Here is a 20,047-nt window from a genome sequence, read left to right as displayed (position 1 = left end):
TTAATAGATTAGATACGTTTATTGTTGCCCCAATTGGAGATTACAAGGCGCTTTTTTTTGTTTAAAGGAGCGATCCCAAACCTTTATGCGTCCATTTACATTCAATCCTTAACCTATAACTTAAACTTATAACTTAAATTTAATAAATACATACAATTATACATGAAACGCCACGCCGCTCCGCTTCGCCGCCTATTACGCCTTTTTTCGCATTTCTACCCTACCCAGAATATTAATAAATAAACATATTTTTATTTGATACGTGGATAATAACAACTTATAGTAATTTCATGCAAATTTTGTAGCAGCTTTCTGAATATCTACTAATATTCACAATATGAAAATAATATCAGCCTACAATTAACAATATTATATATATTTATGTCAAGGAATATATCATAATTTTACTTAAATTTGAAAAAGAAACAAGTCAAAATAATATGCTTTTGCTACAAAATCCGAAAATATGTGTGAATTATAATTTTTAATCTTAACTATAAAGAACGACATAAAAAAACATGATTTTAATTTTCAAATAAAAATTAAAAGTCGATCCTATCAGTGTGACTTCTTGCTCGTCCGGAAGAACTCATTTTCTCCTGCATGACTATTTCTTGTGACGTGGTAAAAATGCTCGACAATGTTGCATTCGATCCGTGTCCAGCATTTGGCGATAAACCGAAGCCGAATCGCTTGAATAACATGCGCTTGATTTTTTTGTTACACACAAATACGATAAAGACGCACAGACTCTGCATAATGTCCAGCGAATCAACAACATACAATGCAATGTTGTAAATTGGTTCAGTTTTAAATATTTCGTACGCTGCTATCACGATCAATTCTATGCCCATTAGGATAAACATTACGATAAATAGCTGCAGATATAGATTAAACCTGCAAACAAATATATAATTTTCATAGTTCTTGTGAATATATGATGAATAAAATTGAATTGATTTATAAACCTTAAGAAATTTTTGAAAGTGTTTAAAATTTGTATTTTTGTAAAATACAGGTGCAGTCATTAACTTAATTTTTATTTATTATTTGTTATTAATTGTCATTTTGTTTAGAATTGCATAGATTTTCGAAGAAACACGTAAAATAATATATTCAAGAAAATATTACAAAATAAAAAAAGTAAATCGGCGAATAGAAAAAATGTCATCTGCAAACGACAATCTATGACCAGTGATCATAATCTGACTTTATATTTAATATTGTTTTAAATCTGATTTTGACATAAAATTCCATTCAACCAATCAAGCTCGGATTTTAAATTAAATATACGATTAGACGATTAGTTATTAATATCGGCTAATTTCTCTCTGTTATAAAAAAAAAATGCGAAACAATCAATTATGCGATGCTGTTTGCATAAATGTTAATATAAGTAGCATAAATTTTATTAATAAAATAAATTATCATATATCAATACAATGAAATCTGAGTACATACCATTTTTTATTATCGTTAAAGCATTTGTTCTCCAAATCTTTTAGAAAAGAACCCGATTCCTTTGTGAAACGCTCAATTTTTAATGCCGTATAAATAGATAAACAAATGCTACTGGTGACGCACATACTCATGAGCCCATAATAATACAACATATACGGACCAGTCTCTGTAAGTATAAAACATCATGAGTTTTTATGGTCTTTCTCACCATACTAGAATGCTATAGCATTATCTTCACTTACCATTGAACCAGCAATCTCCTAAATGAAATTCCGGTCGCAAAATTGATGGTATATGGTGGTACTTAGAAAGAATATCCATGCTGACAGATAAAATAGCACACATAAAGGGACATCCCCACGCAAAGATCGTATAATATATCAACTTTCTTTTTTCCCGTTGTCTGACGTTTCTTTTTTCTCCTGTGATGTTTCTTTGTAACGAATAGAATAATCCTCTGCAATTTATACAACATATTTAACAAACAATAAATAAAAGAAATCAGAATGTAAAAATGTTAAAATAATGTGTTTTTCATCGAGTCACTATATCATACTATAGAGCAAAGTTTCAGCTTAAAGAATCCATTCTTAAATTGCTGTAGAATGATTTTTAACGGTGTTATGAACGATTATAGTGAAAATGACATTTTCTCTTTAATTTGCGATAACTTTTGATAAAAAAAGATGAGGATTTACGTTTTAAAAAACAATTTTGCACATAAAACTTCAGACTGTAACATGTAAATGTCAAGAAATTTTTCAAATTTTTTTGTGCATGCGACACGTCTACAAAGTGAGAAGAAATTTTTTATTTTGTTATGTTTTTCGTTTTTTATATATAAAAAATATCAGAACTTAAGCTAATAAAAAAAGATGTAAACCACTGAAATTAGAGATTTCACGTTTTAAAACTCTTTTTTAAAGTTTAAATTCTCATTATTCGAAACAAAGTTATATCTATTTAAAGTTTGCCTATTGTTGGACAATTGTCTTTTATTATTTTTTTTATGCCTTAATTATTTTAAAAGTGTTTATTTACATAGTTATTATGCAGACACGACAATGGTATTATAATTTTTATTTATTTTTAAAAGACAAATTTTTAATTAAAAAATCTACTTTTATTTTGTGAAAACATATCGTGTATTGCTTTATTTTATAAATTAATATAAATTAAAGGAGAAAAAAGTTAAATATCATAATATTATTGCATTATATCGAATTATTAGATTTTGTTATAATGTTTTATATATATTTAAATTAAATATATAATATGCTTATTATATCTAATACGCTATTTTTACTTTTAAAAAATTAACCGTTTAAAAGTCTGTAATCAATTAATAAAAATATCCAAGAAAACTATTTATTCCAAATTATAATTTGAACCTATTATCTTTATATTCTAACTTATAATGTTCTAAATATAATTGTTTTATTATTACATATTAGTTTCAAATATATAGTTGCTTTTACACGTACTAACACAATATGTAAGAAAATTTGATTAATACAGAATTTTCATATTATATATTATCTATCTTTATCTTTAAACCGATATATGTAAAATCAAAAAGGAAAAATTTTATAAGATAAATAAAAAGTTAAAAATAAGTAGTAATAATATAGAATATTTTCCAACCTACCTGAATGTGCACCACATATCAAAGCTCATTATAATTAACCAAAAGTAACTCGCCATATAGGCAAAGTATTGTATAAAGGCTATAAAAATGAATAAAATTAAAGATTGTAATAATAAATAATAAATAATAATATATAATATTATTAATATAAATATAAATGTAATATGTAATTTGCTTTTATAGTTGAGAAATAAATAAGGAGCAGGAAAGAGGTGATAACAGCTACGCGAAGTATAATTTGATCGCAAATACAGCTTTATTTAGTAAACAAATTTTTTCCATTAAATAAAGAAACTTTATATATGCGACCTAATTACTTTGCGTTGCTCTTTTGGTCTATTTCTTGCTCGTTATATATTTCTATATTATGAATAAATAATAATATATTATATAAAATATTATGATAAACTATGATAATAAAATATATATAATAAATAATATATTATTTATCATTACTCGTTAAAATTGCAGGATTTCAAAGTTATCACATTTATATGTTTCTCTATTAAAACAGATTTACTTTAATTTTTAATACTAAATTTTATAATAATATTTACGTAATAAAACTGCTAATATCAAATTAAACATGTTTGATTCAATATGTAATTCTACAAAATTCAAAACCCCAGAGAAATAAATCTATTTGAGACGAATAACTTATAATAATGATATATTTAAATGCATTTAAATAAAATTTAAATGTCATTTACTGTTTTGCTCTTTTAATAGATTTTAACGAATAATATATACAAATAATTATTAAAATTATTAATTAGAATTTAATATGCAAATATACATTAAATATCTGACATATATAAATATATTGATTGCATAGTTTTAAGATTTAGATATATACTCTACCTATTGTAACGCAAACGGAATACTGTATATCATCCGATTTGATCAAAAAATGCACAAAACGAATTCCGTATACAATAGTCAGGGCACCGTTGTAATTGCGCAACATGAAGCCGTATCTATTTCGGAGTTCCGGCAATATGGAATACACGAGAAATGCTGACCCCAAAAGTAATATAGATGCTATATCGACACTCATTTCCATAATATCTTTGTTTGTAATAGTATGAGTTATCTCTTTGATCTTGTCGAAAGTTTTGGAACAGATGGTTACTTCGAACTCATTTCCGTCGACGACGGCGAGACAATACGATGTCGATTCAACAAATATTTTATCATAAGGTAAATATATAGAACCGTTGGTAAAAATCTTATAATCGTACTGAAAACCTCTGGGAGACAAAGAGTGACTACCCTTGCACGAATCATAAATAGTCAGTTGAAACAATTCGTTTACTTTCTTTTCACTCTGCGTCAAATCGTTCATGTATACTTTCGGAAAAATGTATTCAATTTCTTCATGAGTGCAGTTGCTTACAACCAAACGATCGCCAAGAGAACAGCAGAACCGAATACAAGTATCATTATGACACATTTCGTTTGGGACGATGATAGTTTCATCAGCATCTTTGTTGGAATTTTTGAGGACTTCAAGTGACATAGAATCATTCTTTTCAATTACATTTTCATAAACTTCCTGCAGCGTAAAATTCCTTTTATGATTGACATTTGTCGAATTCGTGTTAGATTTCATCGATTTTTGTTCATCATCTTTATTGTCATTTTGTGTATTATTTATAATCTTTGTATGCAAATCATGTCGCAGTGTTATTATTTCGTCGTTATAATTTGTTGTAGAATCCGTATTTATCTCGTATCGTATCGTTAAATTATTATCCTGGTTGGTAAAACTTTGCTGCGATTTTGATAACGAAATAACGAGGAGAAGCATGGAACACACAAATGCAAATATCTTTCCACTCATTATTTCCTGTAATAATAAACATTCGAATAATTAGATAATCAAATTTAGTGTTCATATAATTTTTCATGTAAGTTTTAAATTCGCAATAATTAAAACATGTCACATTAAATTTTTGCACACTTTTATTTTTCTATTAATTTCAATAAAATGTGTCAAGTGCAAAATATAATAAAATAAAATTATCTTATTTTGTTTCTCAACAAAATCTCGAAATGTCGATTTGATTTTAGCACCATTACTATTAATATTGGTGATTGCACGTCTTGAATTTCAATTATCTCATTAGATAAAGTCAGTGCTATATCACTGTATTCGACTTTTTTTCGTTAGTAGAATGCACAAGATACATGTTTCTGCGCGGGAGAGAAGCTGAGACTACCGAGCACGACGAGTCGTCGATAGCTTAGCAAGAAGCTGTCCGTCTATTATACCACTGACGAGATATTGTTACGTCAGTGCTGGTATCATAGTAAAGGTACGTTTCAAGTAACACTATTAATGCTACGCATTTTAAAATTGTTTGAAATAGTATGTAATTTTATGTAATTTTCTTAGAAAAACAGTGCCGTATCTATTGTATTTTTACGGGATCAAATCTGTCTGTAATATTAATAGCGTTTGCTTATCCATCTCTGCTGCACTGAACTTCTAACGCTACGGACAGGGTACAGATTTTCGTCTTACAGATTCAGAAAGCAAGCGATATAATAACAACAAGGAATGGTGAGAATTTTGACATTTTTGTAACACTTACAATTAGTGAAAATCTTTTATTTTTTTAATGAGATTTATGCAGAATTATTTATTTCAATGTCTCTGGCGACAATATTTCATACTCGCTTGATTCGCATTTCAGATGAAGAAAGCATTTTCACTGTGCTTATTGTTTTCTTTTTTGTTTTTTTTCTTTCTGTTATGTATAATTATATGATCTATAAGAAAAGAAAAACATTTATTGCTTTAACTTGAATCGTATGTTTTCAACATAGTCTGTAATTTTTGAAATGTCGCAATAAATTAGTGAGAATAAAGTTAACGAATACGCATTTATTTTATAAAGAAAATTACATTTTTAAGAAGTTATTTAAACTACTGTTTCTTTTTTTCTTTTTTTGAAGATTGTAATTTATTTCTTTATTTTTCAATTCTATAATTTGATATATAAAAATTTATTATTTTTTATTGAAAGATGACTTAATATTAATATTTGTTTGCAGGTTCAAACTATATATATAATTATATAAAAAAAGTTTTATCACAGATTAGGCTCCAACGAGCAATCAGCAATTTAATATAATTTTATTAAAATTGAAATAATTAATTTTACAGTTTTATATGTCGATGTTAACGTTTCTTTATAAAAAATTTAGTTTAAAAACTCATATAGAAAATTTATATTACTTTACATATAATTGAATCAAATCAATGATTGCAATACTGTGAAAAATACGTAGAAGTGCAAACTGGATTTGCGTAAAATTACACAGTTTCCATCTTAATAAACATATTATGTTGTGTAAATCGCAGTTAAAGAATGATGCATAAAATATTTTTCCTGATGTCCGTACTTGAATAATTATTTTCTGAGATAGATTTTTTGATTACATCATACATTTACATCAATATAAATATATAATGTAGGTGAAAATCTCTTCATTATTTACTCATTGACTTCATCGTTGTTTTTAAATAGTTTTATATCTTTGAAAATATATGTAATGATTTTTTTTATTAAAAATTAATGTTTTAAGCGATTAAACGTGTTGGATAACATCAATTAATCCATCTATCATGAATAGAAGTTTATTAACATTTTTTCTTACACTTTGTATAGATGATTTCGCGATAAATAAATTGCCTTCCAACATTATCAACAATTTGTTATTCACGATACATTCTTGTTTTAATGATCGTATTTGTGCTTCTTATGTAATTTTCTCATATGCATGTTGAAAATGAATTAATAAAATATGCATAGTATATTTAACGCAATTACTACCTTTATTTCAATCGAATAATCAAAATTGTTCTGAGAAATAATTGCCTTTTAAATTAAGAATTATAATAATATACATAATAACATTCGGCGAATTAAAATTATTATTGCACAGCGTTTCGAAATCGTTCTATTTTGTCAATGCATATGAAGCACATGAATAATTCGGAACGATTGCTTCCGGGCTTTGCGTAAGAATTAATAACTTCTTTTGTGTACAAACTTTTTGTTCGTCAAATTTCTATTATGTATGCACATAATTTTAATTCTCGTATTTTTATTTCTTTTTTATTTTTTTATTTATTTAATTAAATAAAATTAAAATAATCATCATATAATATGTATATAACATAGTTATTAATAGATTTCGGATTATATGCAAATTGCATATTTTTTATTTTTGCATATTCTATAAGAAGATTAATAATGTGATAAAATTATAATTTTTTTAATTAATAAACAATAATTAGTTAAAACTATTACAATTATTTCACATTATTAATGCTGTCATAGAATGTGCAAAAAGTAACAATTATGCAATTTGCATATAATTCGAAATCTAGTTCTTAGTGTATAATTTGATAACAGTTTACAGACAGTGTGTGTGTGTGTGTGTGTGTGTGTGTGTGTGTGTGTATAAGTGGGTGTGTTTGTGTCTGTTTGTGTGTGTGTGTGTTTCCTAGAGTTAAAATATTATTGCACAACGTTTCGAAATAGTTCCATTTCAATCGTATGAAGCACTTTAATATGTAATAATTAGGAACAATTGCTTCCGGGCTGTGAGCAAGAATTAATAACTTCTATTGTGTATAAAATTTTTTTCGTCAATTTTCTATTATGCACATAATTTTGCAAGTAGAGAATGTAGCGCTGCAAAGAGCCAAATATAATACTTAGCAATTCGCTAAGAGAAGAGAGGAATAATCTCTAAATTGAGATTTAACTTTCTCTTCTTTTTTTACTCTCCTAAAACGGATGTAGACGAGACAAATATATCGGTCCGAAAAAGTCGGCTGAATCGGGAAACGAACTCGAGACCTTCCGCTAATTTGGCGACTGCTCTTTTCTCTTGCAGCGGTACATTCTCTATCCTTTTTATTTACGATAAGAGCGTTCTAGCCATATTATTTGTCACATAATTTTAATTCGCGAGTTTTTAGTTTTAAAAAAAATGTTTTATTTTAATTAAGTAAAATTGAATAAAATTATTATATAAAATCAAACAATGGCGTCCGCGCAGTGCGCTATTGTCTATATTTATATAATAATTAAATTTAATTGTATTTTAATTAATGAAATAATAAAAGTGTTGTCAAGCATACGTAAATGTGTATAATTTTATAATAGTGGATAGACAGCATGTGTGCGTGATTTCTCTCAAAACTATCGACGACTCGTCGCTCTCGATAGTTTCATTTCCTCTCTTGTAGAAACACGTTGTATCTTGTAGAAACGTTTCCTTGTGCATTTTGCTCTTCTTTTAGAAATACAAGATAATATCAGATATATTGATATATAGTATATGTTATAACGAGTCTAGCGAGATAATTAAAAATCAATCGTGCAATCGTTTAAATTAATAGCAGAATAATCGGATCAATCTTTTGTGATTTTGTTAAGAAACACAAAAGCAAAAGAATATTTTGATTTTATTACAAGTATATATTCTGCATTTAACACCTGAATTTCATAAACTTAATATAATATCTAAAGCAAAAATTTAATACAGAATTATTTAATTTTTGACAATTAGAAATCCATATGTGAGAACTGATAAATATTGAAGAATTTGACTGATTTAATTATTTAATTATTACAAAGTATATACTAATATGAAATATTGTGTCATAAAAATTTCGCGTTTTTGTATTGTAGACTTTTTTTTTCATCACGTTATCGAAATCTCAGCAAAATTGCACCAACAATGAAGAGGAAGGTCATAATTTGACAGTACGATACGAGATAGATATGAATTCTACAACATTTTCTAAGAACAAGATAAAAACACTGCAATATGATTTGCATACAAAATTAATTAGCAAAACGCGATATGGAATGTAAAATAAATTTACCAATATTTCCATGAATAACGACCGCGTTGATTCTATACTATATAAACTAAGCAAGCGTTCTGTTGACAATCATGAGGATGAAGACGAAATTCCGATAAACTCTCACATCAATTTAACAAATGTCAATTATGAAGAAAACTCTACATCACAAAAAGTTTATAAAAATCTGCTTGAAAAGAATGATTTCGTGTCGAATAAAGTTTTTGAAAATTCCACTAAGTTATAAAAAATATACTAATATTATAAATTTTTATTATAAGTCATATAATATTAAGAAATAAACATATTTTTATTTGATATAAATATAACAACTTATAGTAATATCATGCAAATTGTGTAGCAGTTTTCTAAAGTTTTACAAATATTGAAAATTGAAAATAATATTAGTCCACAATTAACAATATTATAAATATTTATGTCAATGAATGTAACAAAATCTCATTTAAATTTGAAAAAAAAACGAGATAATAAATATGCTTTTGCTACGAAATCCAAAAATATGGATGAATTATAATTATTAATCTTAAACATAAAGATCAGCATAAATAAACATGATTTTAATTTTCAAATAAAAATTAAAGGTTGGTCATATCAATGTGACTTTATGCTTGTACGGAAGAACTCATCTTCTTCTGTATGACTATATATATGTATATCTTTTTACGTGGAAATAATGCTCGACAATGTTGCATTCGATTCGGATCGAGCTTTTGACAACAAACCGCAGCCGAATCGCTTGAATAACATGCGCTTGATCTTTTTTCTCCACACAAATATGATAAAGGTGCATAGATTCTGCATAATGTTTAGCAAATCAAAAACATACGAGTTGAAAATTGATACGTTTTCAGATAATACTTCCGCTGTTAACATAAGCCATTTTATGCCTATTAAGATAAACAGTACGATAAATAGCTTCAGATATAGATTAAACCTGCAAACAAATATATAATTTTCATAGTTCTTGTGAATATATATGATGAATGAAATTTAATTCATGTATAAACCTCAAGAAATTTTTAAAAGTGTTTGAAATTATTATTTTTGTGAAATACAGGTGCAGTCATTAATTTGATTTTCGTTATTAATTGTCACTTAGTTTAGAGTTGCATAGATTCTCGAAGAAACACGTAAAATGATATATTTCTGAAAATATTACCAAATAAAAAAAGTAAATCGGCGAATAGAAAACATGTCGTCTGCAAATGACAATCTATGGCCAGTATTCATAATCTAAATTTATATTTAATATCGTTTTAAATTTGATCTTGAGCTAAAATTCCATACAACCAATCAAGGTCGGAAAATTAAATACGCGATGGGACTATTAATTATTAATACCGTCCTATTTCTCTTTTTTATAAAAAAAATGCTAAGCAATCATTTATGCGATGCTGTTTGCATAAATGTTAATATAAGTAGCATATATTTTATTAATAAAATAGATTATCATATCTCAATGCAACGATATCTGAATACATACCAATTTTTATTATCGTTAAAGCAATTGTTCTCCGAATCTTTCAGACAAGAACCCGTATCCTTTTCGAAATGCTTAATTTTTAATGCCGTAAAAATAGAGAAACAAATGCTACTGATGATGAATATACTTTTGAGCACATAATAATACAACAAATACGGACCAATCTCTGTAAGTATAAAATATTATGAGTTTTTATACAGTTTCTCACAATAGTAAAATGCTATAGTATTAATAAAGTTATCTTCACTTACCATTGAACCAGCAATAATCTTGTAAATGAAATTCCGGTCGCAAAATCAATGGTACATACGCAGAAAGAATATCCATGCTGACACATAAAATAGCAAACATAAACGGACATCCCCACGCAAAGATCGTATAATATATCAACTTTCTTTTTTCTCGTTGTCTGACATTTCTTCGTAACGAACTGAATCCTCTGCAATTTACACAACATATTTAACAAACAATAGATAAAAGAAATCAGAATGTGAAAACGTTAAAATAATGTGTCTTTGATCAAGTCACTATATCATACTGTAAAGCAAAGATTCAGCTTGAAGAATCCATTCTTAAAATTGCTGTACGATAATTTTTAACGGTGTTATGAACGATTAAGGTGAAAATGACATATTCTCTTGCATTTGCAATAACTTGATAAGAAAAGATCGACGTTTACATTTTAAAAAACGATTTTACAAGGAAAACTTCAGAGTGTTATATGGAAATGTCAAGAAATTTAAAAATTTTTTTGTGCGTGCGACACGTTTACTTTTTAAGAAAAAATTATCTATTTTGTCACGTTTTTTGTTTTTTGTATATAAAAAATATTAAAATTGAAGAAAATGAAAAAGCTGTAAACCATTGAAAGTAGAGATTTCAAGCTTTAAAACTCTTTTTGAAAATTTAAATTTTTATTATTCAAAACAAAGTTACAGCTATTTAAAGTTTGCCTATTTTTGAACAATTGTTATTTTTTTATGTCTTAATTATTTTAAGAAGTGTATATTTACATAACTATTATGCAAACACGACAATTAATGGTACTTTAAATTTTTATTTACTTTTGAGAGACAAATTTTTCATAAAAAATTTATTTTTCGACGAAGTAAATGAGCTGTTGAGCCAAGCGCTGTTGTTCGAGCGTTTTTTTAACATTGAAATTTATTCAATAAAATTCGTAAAACGTTTCGACTCTGATTGAATCCTCTTCAGTTACATATATTAAATTTAAAAATTGATCTGACTTTTTTAAAAACGTGTATATTTCATTACATAATTTAATGTCTCACTTAAAATTGCGTCCATATTATATTATTGACATATATATAATTTAAAATGCTGTTTGTTAATAACGCTTCCACCTATCCTGTGTCTGTCGTGTCTCGATTGAAATTGACTTCAAATCAAATTATATAATGAAATGTACACGTTTTTTGAGGAGTAAGATCAATTTTTGAATTTAATATATGTAACTAAAGAGGACCCAATCAGAGTTGTAACGTTTTACGAATTTTATTAAATAAATTTCAATGTTAAAAAAACTCTCGAACAACAGCGCTTGGCTCAACAGCTCATTTACTTTATCAACTGTATTTATTGTTGGGAGTCTTATAATATTAATCTATTTTTTATTTTGTAAAAACTTATCGTGTATTGCTTTATTTTATAAATTAAAAGAAAAAAAGGTCATATCAAAATATTATTGCATTATATCGAATGATTAGATTTCGTTATAATATTTTATACAAATTTAAATTAAATATATAATATGCTTATTATATCTAAAACGCCATTTTTACTTTTAAAAAATAAATTGTTTAAAAATCTGTAATTAATTAATAGAAATCTCGAAGAAAACTATTTATTTAAAATTATAATTTGAACTTATTATCTTTATACTCTAACTTATAATGTCCTAAATCAAATATAGTTGTTTTTGCATGTACCAACACAATATATAAGAAAATTCGAATAATACAGTATTTTGCATATTATATATTCTCTATTTTTATCTTTAAACCGTTATATGTAAAATCAAAAAGAAAGAATTTTATATAGATAAATGAAAGGCAAGTGTTAAAAATAAATAGTAATAATATAGAATATTTTCCAATTTACCTGAATGTGCACCACATATCAAAGCTTATTATATTTAGCCAAGAGAAACCCGCCATATAACCAAAATATTTTAAAAAGGCTGTAAAAATGAATAAAATTAAAGGCTGTAATAAGTAATAAAAAATAATAATATATAATATTATTAATATAAATATAAATGTAATATGTAATTTGCTCTTATAGTTGAAAAATGAATAAGAAGCAGGAAATAGACCAAAAGAGCAACGCGAAGTATAATTTGGTTGCAAATACAACTTTATTTAATAAAAAAATCATTTTTTATTAAATAAAGGAACTTTGTGTTATTATCTATTTCTATATTATTAATTAATATATAATAATATATATTATATAATAAAATATATATAATAAATATTAATATTAATAAATAATAATATATTATTTATCGTTACACGTTAAAAGTGCAGGATCTCAAAGTTATCACATCTGTTTCTTGATGAAAATAGATTTACTTTAACTTCCTACACTAAATTTTATAGTAATAGTAACGTAATAAATACAGCTAATATCAAATTAAAAAAGTTTGATTCAATATGTAATTTTGCAAAATTCAAAAACATAAAGACATATATCTATTTGAGACAAATAATTTATATTTATTATATATTATTAAAATGCATTTAAATATTATTTATTGTTTTGCATTTTTAACATTTTAACAAATAATATGTCAAATAACATTTAAAATTATTAATTAATATTTAATGTGCAGATTTAAGATGCACATTTATTACCTAATATTTAATATACATTAAATATTTGACAAATATATATACGCTATACTGATTGCATAGTTTTATGATTTAGATATATACTCTACCTATTGTAACGCAGACGGGATACTGTACATCATCTGATTTGTTAAAAGAATACACAATGTCAATTCCGTATGCAAAAAACGAGGCACCGCTGTGATTGCACAACATGAAGCCGTGTCTATTTCGGAGTTCTGGCAATATGGAATACACCAGAAATACTGACCCCAAAAGTAATATAGATACTATATAAGCACTAACTCTTATAATTTGTGTGTCAAAAATCAAGGGCTTTTTATCAGTTACCTCCTTGATCTTGTCAGTGGTTTCGGAACAGAAGATCACTTGAAATTTACTCCCTTCGACGACGTCGAAACAATATAATATCGAATCAACAAACATTTTAGAATCAGTTAAATATATAAAACTGTTATTCGAAATCATTATTTCAGAATCAATTAAATATATAGAACCGTTGGTAAAAATTTTATAATCGTACTCATACTGAAAATCTTTGAAAAGCAGATTGTAATCCTTTTTTTTGCACAAATCATAAATGGACAGCTGAAACAATTCGTTTACTTTCTTTTTGCTCTGCGTCGAATCGTTCGTGTATACCTTTGGAAAAATGTATTCAATTCCTTTAGGAATGCAGTTGTCATCAACCAGACGATAGCCAAGAAAACAGCAGAGGCGAATGCAAGTATCATTATGACACATTTCGTTTGGGACGATGATAGTTTCATTAGCATTTTTGCTGGAATTTTTGAAGACTTCAAGTGATTTGGAATCATTCTTTTTAATTACATTTTCATACCCTTCCTGAGCCGTGAAATTCCTTTTATGATTAATATTTGTCGAATTCGTGTTAGATTTCATCGATTTTTGCTTATCATCTTTATTCTGCATTGAATGCTTGTAACGTTTATGTTGAATCAAATCATCATCCTCGCGATTGCCGTTCGTATGAAATTCTTTGTCATTTTGTGTATTATTTATAAATTTTTTATGCAAATCATGTCGCAGTGTTATTATTTCGTCGTTATAATTTGTTGTAGAATCCGTATTTATCTCGTATCGTATCGTCAAATTATCATCCTCGTTTATGGAATTTTGCTGCGATTTTGATGACGAAATGACGAGGAGAAGCACGGAACACAGAAATGCAAATATCTTTTCACTCATTATTTTATGTAATAATAAACATTCGAATAATTAGATAATCAAATTTAGTGTTCATCATTTTTCATATAAGTTTTAAATTCTCAATAATTAAAAAATGTCACATTAAATTTATGCGCACCTTTGCTTTTGTATTAATTGCAATAAAATGTGTCAAGTGCAAAATATAATATAATTAAATTATCTTATTTTGTTTCTCAGCAAAATCTCGAAAGGTCGATTAGATTTTAGCACCATTACTATTAATATTGGTGATTGCACGCCTTGAATTTTAATTATGTCATTAGATAAAGTCAGTACTATATTACTGTATTCGGCTTTTTCTCGTTAGAAGAATGCACAAGATACATGTTTCTGCGCGGGAGAGAAGCTGAGACTACCGAGCACGACGAGTCGTCGATAGCTTTGCAAGAAACTGTCCGTCTACTATACCACTGACGAGATACTGTTACGTTTCAGGTAACTTTATTAATGCTACGCATTTTAAATATGTCTGAAACAGTATGTAATTTTATGTTATATCATTCTTACAAAAACAGTGCCGTATCTGTTGTATTTTTACGGGATCAGAACTGTCTGTCTAATTATTATCATTTGCTTATCCATCTCTGCGGCATTGAACATCAAACGCAACGAAAAGAATACAAACCTGCGTCTATCAGATTTGGAAAGCAAGCGATATAATGACAATAAAAATTGGTGAGTATTCTGACATTTTTGTAACACTTAGTAAAAATCTTTTATTATCTTAATGAGATTTAAGCAGACATATTTATGTCAATGTCTCTGCCGACAATATCTCATACTTGCTTGATTCGCATTCCAGTTGAAGAAAGCAGGCATTTTCACTGTGCTTATTGTTTTTTTTATTTTGTTATGTATAATTATATAATCTATAAGAAAAGAAAAACATTTATTGCTTTAGCGTGAATCGTATCTTTTCAAAATAGTCTGTAATTTTCGAAATGTCGCGATACATAGTGAAAATAAAGTTAATGAATATGCATTTAGTATATAAAGAAAATTACATTTTTAAAAAATTTATTTAAACTATTGTTTCTTTTTTCTCTTTTTTTAAAGATTGTATATAATTTATTTCTTTATTTTTTAATTCTATAATTTGATATATAGAAGTTATTATTTTTATTGAAAGATGACTAAATATTAATATATATTTGTTTGCAGATTTGATCTATATATGAAGTTTTTTATCGCGTTATTTATCATAATGGCCATAAATTGAATCGTGTATACAATATCACGGATACTTAATTCTCCACTAAAATACTCTAGTTATTTTATTTCTTTGTTGTTTACTGTGCAGAATTTCTGCGCTTTTATCGTATTTATATGAAAAAAAAAGATTAAGTTGATGATATTAAAACGACTCAGAATGCAGGATGAATGAATCGTGGACTTGACTACCATGTCAAAGCTGCAGAAAAGGTCGAATTCTTGCAGAGAAGAAAATTGTCACGCGAAAGTTTCGTTTGATGAGATTCAATTCTAATAATGCAGTTATGTTATTATAAAAAAAAGTTTTATCGCAAATCAGGCACCAACGAACAATCAGCAATGTAATATAATTATATTAAAACAGAAATAACTTTACCGTTTCATATTTTGATGTTAACGTTTCTTTATATAAAAGATTTAGTTTAAAATCTTATATAGAAAATTTATCTTAATTTACATATTATTGAATCAAATCAATGATTGCAATACTGTGAAAGACGTAGAAGTGCAAACTAAATTTGCGTAAAATTACACAGTTTTCATCTTAATAAACATATTATGTTGTATAAATCGCAGTTAAAGAATGATGCATCAAATATTTTTCCTTATATCTGTACTTCAATAATTATTTTCTGAGATAGATTCTTTGATTACATCATACATTTACACCAATATAAATATATAATGTAGATGAAAAATTTTTCATTATTTACTCATTGACTTCATCGTTGTTTTTAAATACTTTAATTTTTTTGAAAATATATGTATAATGATTTTTTTGATTAAAAATTAATGTTTTGAGCGATTAAACGTGTTGGATAACATCAACATTAATTCATCTATCATGAACAGAAGTTTATTAATATTTTTTCTTACACCTTGTATACATGATTTCGCGATAAATAAATTGCCTTCCAACATTATCAACAATTTGTTATTCACGATACATTCTTGTTTGAATGATCGTATTTGTGCTTCTCATGTAATTTTCTCATATGCATGTTGAAAATGAATTAATAAAATATGCATAGTCTATTTAACGCAATTACTACCTTTATTTCAATCGAATAATCAAAATTGTTCTGAGAAATAATTGTCTTTTTGCATGTCGAATTCAGATTGACAAATGTTTTTTAAAAAACAGATTAAAATTATTTAAATTATAAATTATAATAATATACATAATAACATTCGGCGAATTAAAATTATTATTGCACAGCGTTTCGAAATCGTTCTATTTTGTCAGTGCATATGAATAAGCACTTTAATAATTCGGAACTATTGCTTCCGGGCTTTGCGGAAGAATTAATAACTTTTTTGTGTACCAAATTTTTGTTCGTCAAATTTCTATTATGTATGCACATAATTTTAATTCCCGTATTGTTATTTTTTTAAAATTTTTTAATTTCTTTAATTAAATAAAATTAAAATAATCATCATATAATATGTATATAGTTATTAGTAGATTTCGGATTATATGCAAATTGCATATTTGTTATTTTTGCATATTTTACAAGAAGATTAATAATGTGATAAAATTATAATTTTTTAAATTAATAAACATTAATTAGTTGAAACTACTACAATTTTTTCACATTATCAATGCTGTCATAGAATGTGCAAAAAGTAACAATTATGCAATTTGGATATAATTCGAAGTCTAGTTCTTAGTGTATAATTTGATAACAGTATACAGACAGTGTGTGTGTGTGTGTGTATGAGTGGATATGTTTGTTTCTGTTTGTGTGTGTGTTTGCTAGAATTAAAATTATTATTGCACAGCGTTTCGAAATAGTTCCATTTTGTCAATCGTATGAAGCACTTTAATAATTAATAATTAGAAACAATTGCTTCCGGGTTTTGCGCAAGAATTAATAACTTCTATTGTGTATAAAATTTTTTTTGTCAAATTTCTATTATGCACATAATTTTACAAGAATAGAGAATGTATCGCTGCAAAGAGCCAAATATAATACTTAGCAATTCGCTAAGAGAAGAGAGGAATAATCTCTAAATTGAGATTTAACTTTCTCTTCTCTTTTTACTCTCTTAAAACTGATGTAGACGAGACAAATATATCGGTCCGAAAAAGTCGGCTGAATCGGGAAACGAACTCGAGACCTTCCGCTAATTTGGCGACTGCTCTTTTCTCTTGCAGCGGTACATTCTCTATCCTCTTTATTTACGATAAGAGCGTTCTAGCCATATTATTTGTCACATAATTTTAATTCGCGAGTTTTTAGTTTTAAAAAAAATGTTTTATTTTAATTAAGTAAAATTGAATAAAATTATTATATAAAATCAAACAATGGCGTCCGCTCAGTGCTCCATTGTCTATATTTATATAATAATTAAATTCAATTGTATTTTAATTAATGAAATAAAATATGTTGTCAAGCATACGTAAATGTGTTCAATTTTATAATAGTAGATAGACAGCATGTGTGCGTGATTTTTCTCTTAACTATCGACGACTCATCGCTCTCGATAGTTTCATTTTTTTTCTTGTAGAAACACGTTTCCTTGTGCATTCTGCTCTTCTTTTAGAAATACAAGATAATATCGGATACATTGATATATAGTATATGTTATAACGAATCTAGCGAGATAATTAAAAATCAATCGTGCAATCGTTTAAATTAATAGCAGAATAATCAAATCAATCTTTTGAGATTTTGTTAAGAAACACAAAAGCAAAAAGATATTTTGATTTTATTACAAGTGTATATTCTGCATTTAACACCTGAATTTCATAAACTTAATATAAAATTTAAAGCAAAAATTTAATACAGAATTATTTAATTTTTGACAATTAGAAATCTATATGTGAGAACTGATAAATACTGAAAAGTTTGACTGATTTAATTATTTAATTATTACAAAGTATATACTAATATGAAATAATGTGTCATAAAAATTTCGCGTTTTTGTATTGCGGACTTTTTCTTTTCATCACGTTATCGAAAAATATATTTGACGAATAAAATTTAATTAATGTATAAACGTTAAGAAATTTTTGAAAGCGTTTAAAATTTTTATTTTTGTGAAATACAGATGCAGTCATTAATTAGATTTCTGTTATGAATTGTCATTTTGTTTAGAATTGCATATAAATGTTTTCTTTTCTTATAGATTATATAATTATACATAACAAAAAAAAACAATAAGCACAGTGAAAATGCCTGTTTTTTTCAAGTGGAATGCGAATCAAAATAAGATAAATTAATTTTATTATATTTTGCATTTGACACATTTTATTGAAATTAATAGAACAGCAAAGGTGTGCATAAATTTAATATGACATTTTTTAATTCTTGCAAATTTAAAACTTTTATGAGAAATTATGAACACTAATTTAATTAAAATTTAATTATTCTAAAGTATACTCTTACGTGAAATAATGAATGGAAAAATGTTTTTATTTGTGTGTTCCCTGCTTTTTCTCGTCATTTCGTCATCAAAATTGCTGTAAAATTCTACCAATAAAGATGATAATTTGACGATACGATACGAAATAAATGCGGATTCTACAACAAATTATAACAACGAAATAATAACACTTCGATATGATTTGCATAAAGAATTTATGAATAATACACAAAATGACAAAGAATTTTATACAAACGACAATCGCGAGGATAATAATTTGATTCGACATAAACTAAACAAGCATTCAATGCAGAATGAAGATGATGAGCAAAAATCGATGAAATCTAACTAGAATTCGACAAATGTCAATCATAAAAAGAATTTCATGCCGCAAGAAGTTCATGAAAATGTAATTGAAAAGAATGATTCCACGTCACTTGAAGTCTTCAAAAAGTCCAGCAAATGCTAATGAAACTAAAAAGTATAATTTAACCGAAGTGTAAAGTTTACTGATGTTTGCGAAACTGACTTTACGAGTTTATTCTATTTCGCTGCTGGATTGGTCACTTTATGCCAGTAGAAAATTCCCCAAATGTTTTTTGCTGTTTTTGTATACGTAAATTTGTTTGTATAATTTTATATAATATATGCAATTTTATATTACTATATAAAACTACTACTGTAGATGGACTGTGTTGTATGTGAGTTCCCCTATAAAATTATCTTCGACTCGTCGTTCTCGGTAGTTTCATTTTTTCTCTCGTGCAAATACATTTCTTATACATATATTTTTCGCTTTTTTTAGAAAACGAATTTAAACTTGGATACAGTGATACATTATATGTTTTAACGAATGCAAC

General features: G+C 26.4%; 3 protein-coding genes across 3 annotated transcripts; all 3 read right to left on the bottom strand.

The window, feature by feature from the left end:
- On the bottom strand, positions 1-1,646 carry LOC146722824 (G protein-coupled receptor Mth2-like). Its single transcript, XM_085483758.1, has 2 exons — positions 1,462-1,646; positions 1-897 (listed from the first exon to the last, which is right to left on the bottom strand). Exons 1-2 carry the CDS (start codon positions 1,611-1,613, stop codon positions 543-545), a joined length of 507 nt encoding a protein of 168 aa, XP_085339884.1. The 5' UTR covers positions 1,614-1,646; the 3' UTR covers positions 1-542.
- A 49-nt stretch (positions 1,647-1,695) lies between these two features.
- On the bottom strand, positions 1,696-5,379 carry LOC114945696 (G protein-coupled receptor Mth-like). Its single transcript, XM_085483763.1, has 4 exons — positions 5,186-5,379; positions 3,971-4,958; positions 3,110-3,188; positions 1,696-1,918 (listed from the first exon to the last, which is right to left on the bottom strand). The coding sequence occupies exons 1-4, from the start codon at positions 5,186-5,188 to the stop codon at positions 1,696-1,698; spliced, it is 1,293 nt and encodes a 430-aa protein (XP_085339889.1). The 5' UTR covers positions 5,189-5,379.
- A 4,064-nt stretch (positions 5,380-9,443) lies between these two features.
- LOC114932384 (G protein-coupled receptor Mth2-like) lies at positions 9,444-14,975 on the bottom strand. The gene is made up of 5 exons (XM_029304547.2): positions 13,466-14,975; positions 12,625-12,703; positions 10,755-10,942; positions 10,504-10,669; positions 9,444-9,954 (listed from the first exon to the last, which is right to left on the bottom strand). Exons 1-5 carry the CDS (start codon positions 14,583-14,585, stop codon positions 9,681-9,683), a joined length of 1,827 nt encoding a protein of 608 aa, XP_029160380.2. The 5' UTR covers positions 14,586-14,975; the 3' UTR covers positions 9,444-9,680.
- Between the last annotated feature and the right edge of the window lie 5,072 nt (positions 14,976-20,047).

Source organism: Nylanderia fulva, unplaced genomic scaffold (genome assembly GCF_048542155.1).
Source record: "Nylanderia fulva isolate GAGA-0341 unplaced genomic scaffold, ASM4854215v1 Scaffold268, whole genome shotgun sequence".
NCBI lineage: Eukaryota > Metazoa > Arthropoda > Insecta > Hymenoptera > Formicidae > Nylanderia > Nylanderia fulva.
Note: the sequence above shows the minus strand (reverse complement) of the source record. Positions and strands in the feature narration are given on the sequence as shown.

Bases quoted from the DNA above. Each gene is read 5' to 3' on its own strand.
- LOC114932384 (XM_029304547.2), bottom strand. From the start codon at position 14,585: ATGAGTGAAAAGATATTTGCATTTCTGTGTTCCGTGCTTCTCCTCGTC. The intron at 10,670-10,754 runs GTAAGTGAAGAT...TTATACTTACAG, and splicing joins AGATTATTGCTGGTTCAATG to AGATTGGTCCGTATTTGTTG. The intron at 9,955-10,503 runs GTATGTATTCAG...ATTTGTTTGCAG, and splicing joins TTTAACGATAATAAAAATTG to GTTTAATCTATATCTGAAGC.
- LOC114945696 (XM_085483763.1), bottom strand. The intron at 3,189-3,970 runs GTAGAGTATATA...TCATTTTTATAG, and splicing joins TTCCGTTTGCGTTACAATAG to CCTTTATACAATACTTTGCC. The intron at 1,919-3,109 runs GTAGGTTGGAAA...TATAAATTGCAG, and splicing joins GATATGTGGTGCACATTCAG to AGGATTATTCTATTCGTTAC.
- LOC146722824 (XM_085483758.1), bottom strand. From the start codon at position 1,613: ATGTTGTATTATTATGGGCTCATGAGTATGTGCGTCACCAGTAGCATT. The intron at 898-1,461 runs GTATGTACTCAG...ATTTGTTTGCAG, and splicing joins TTTAACGATAATAAAAAATG to GTTTAATCTATATCTGCAGC.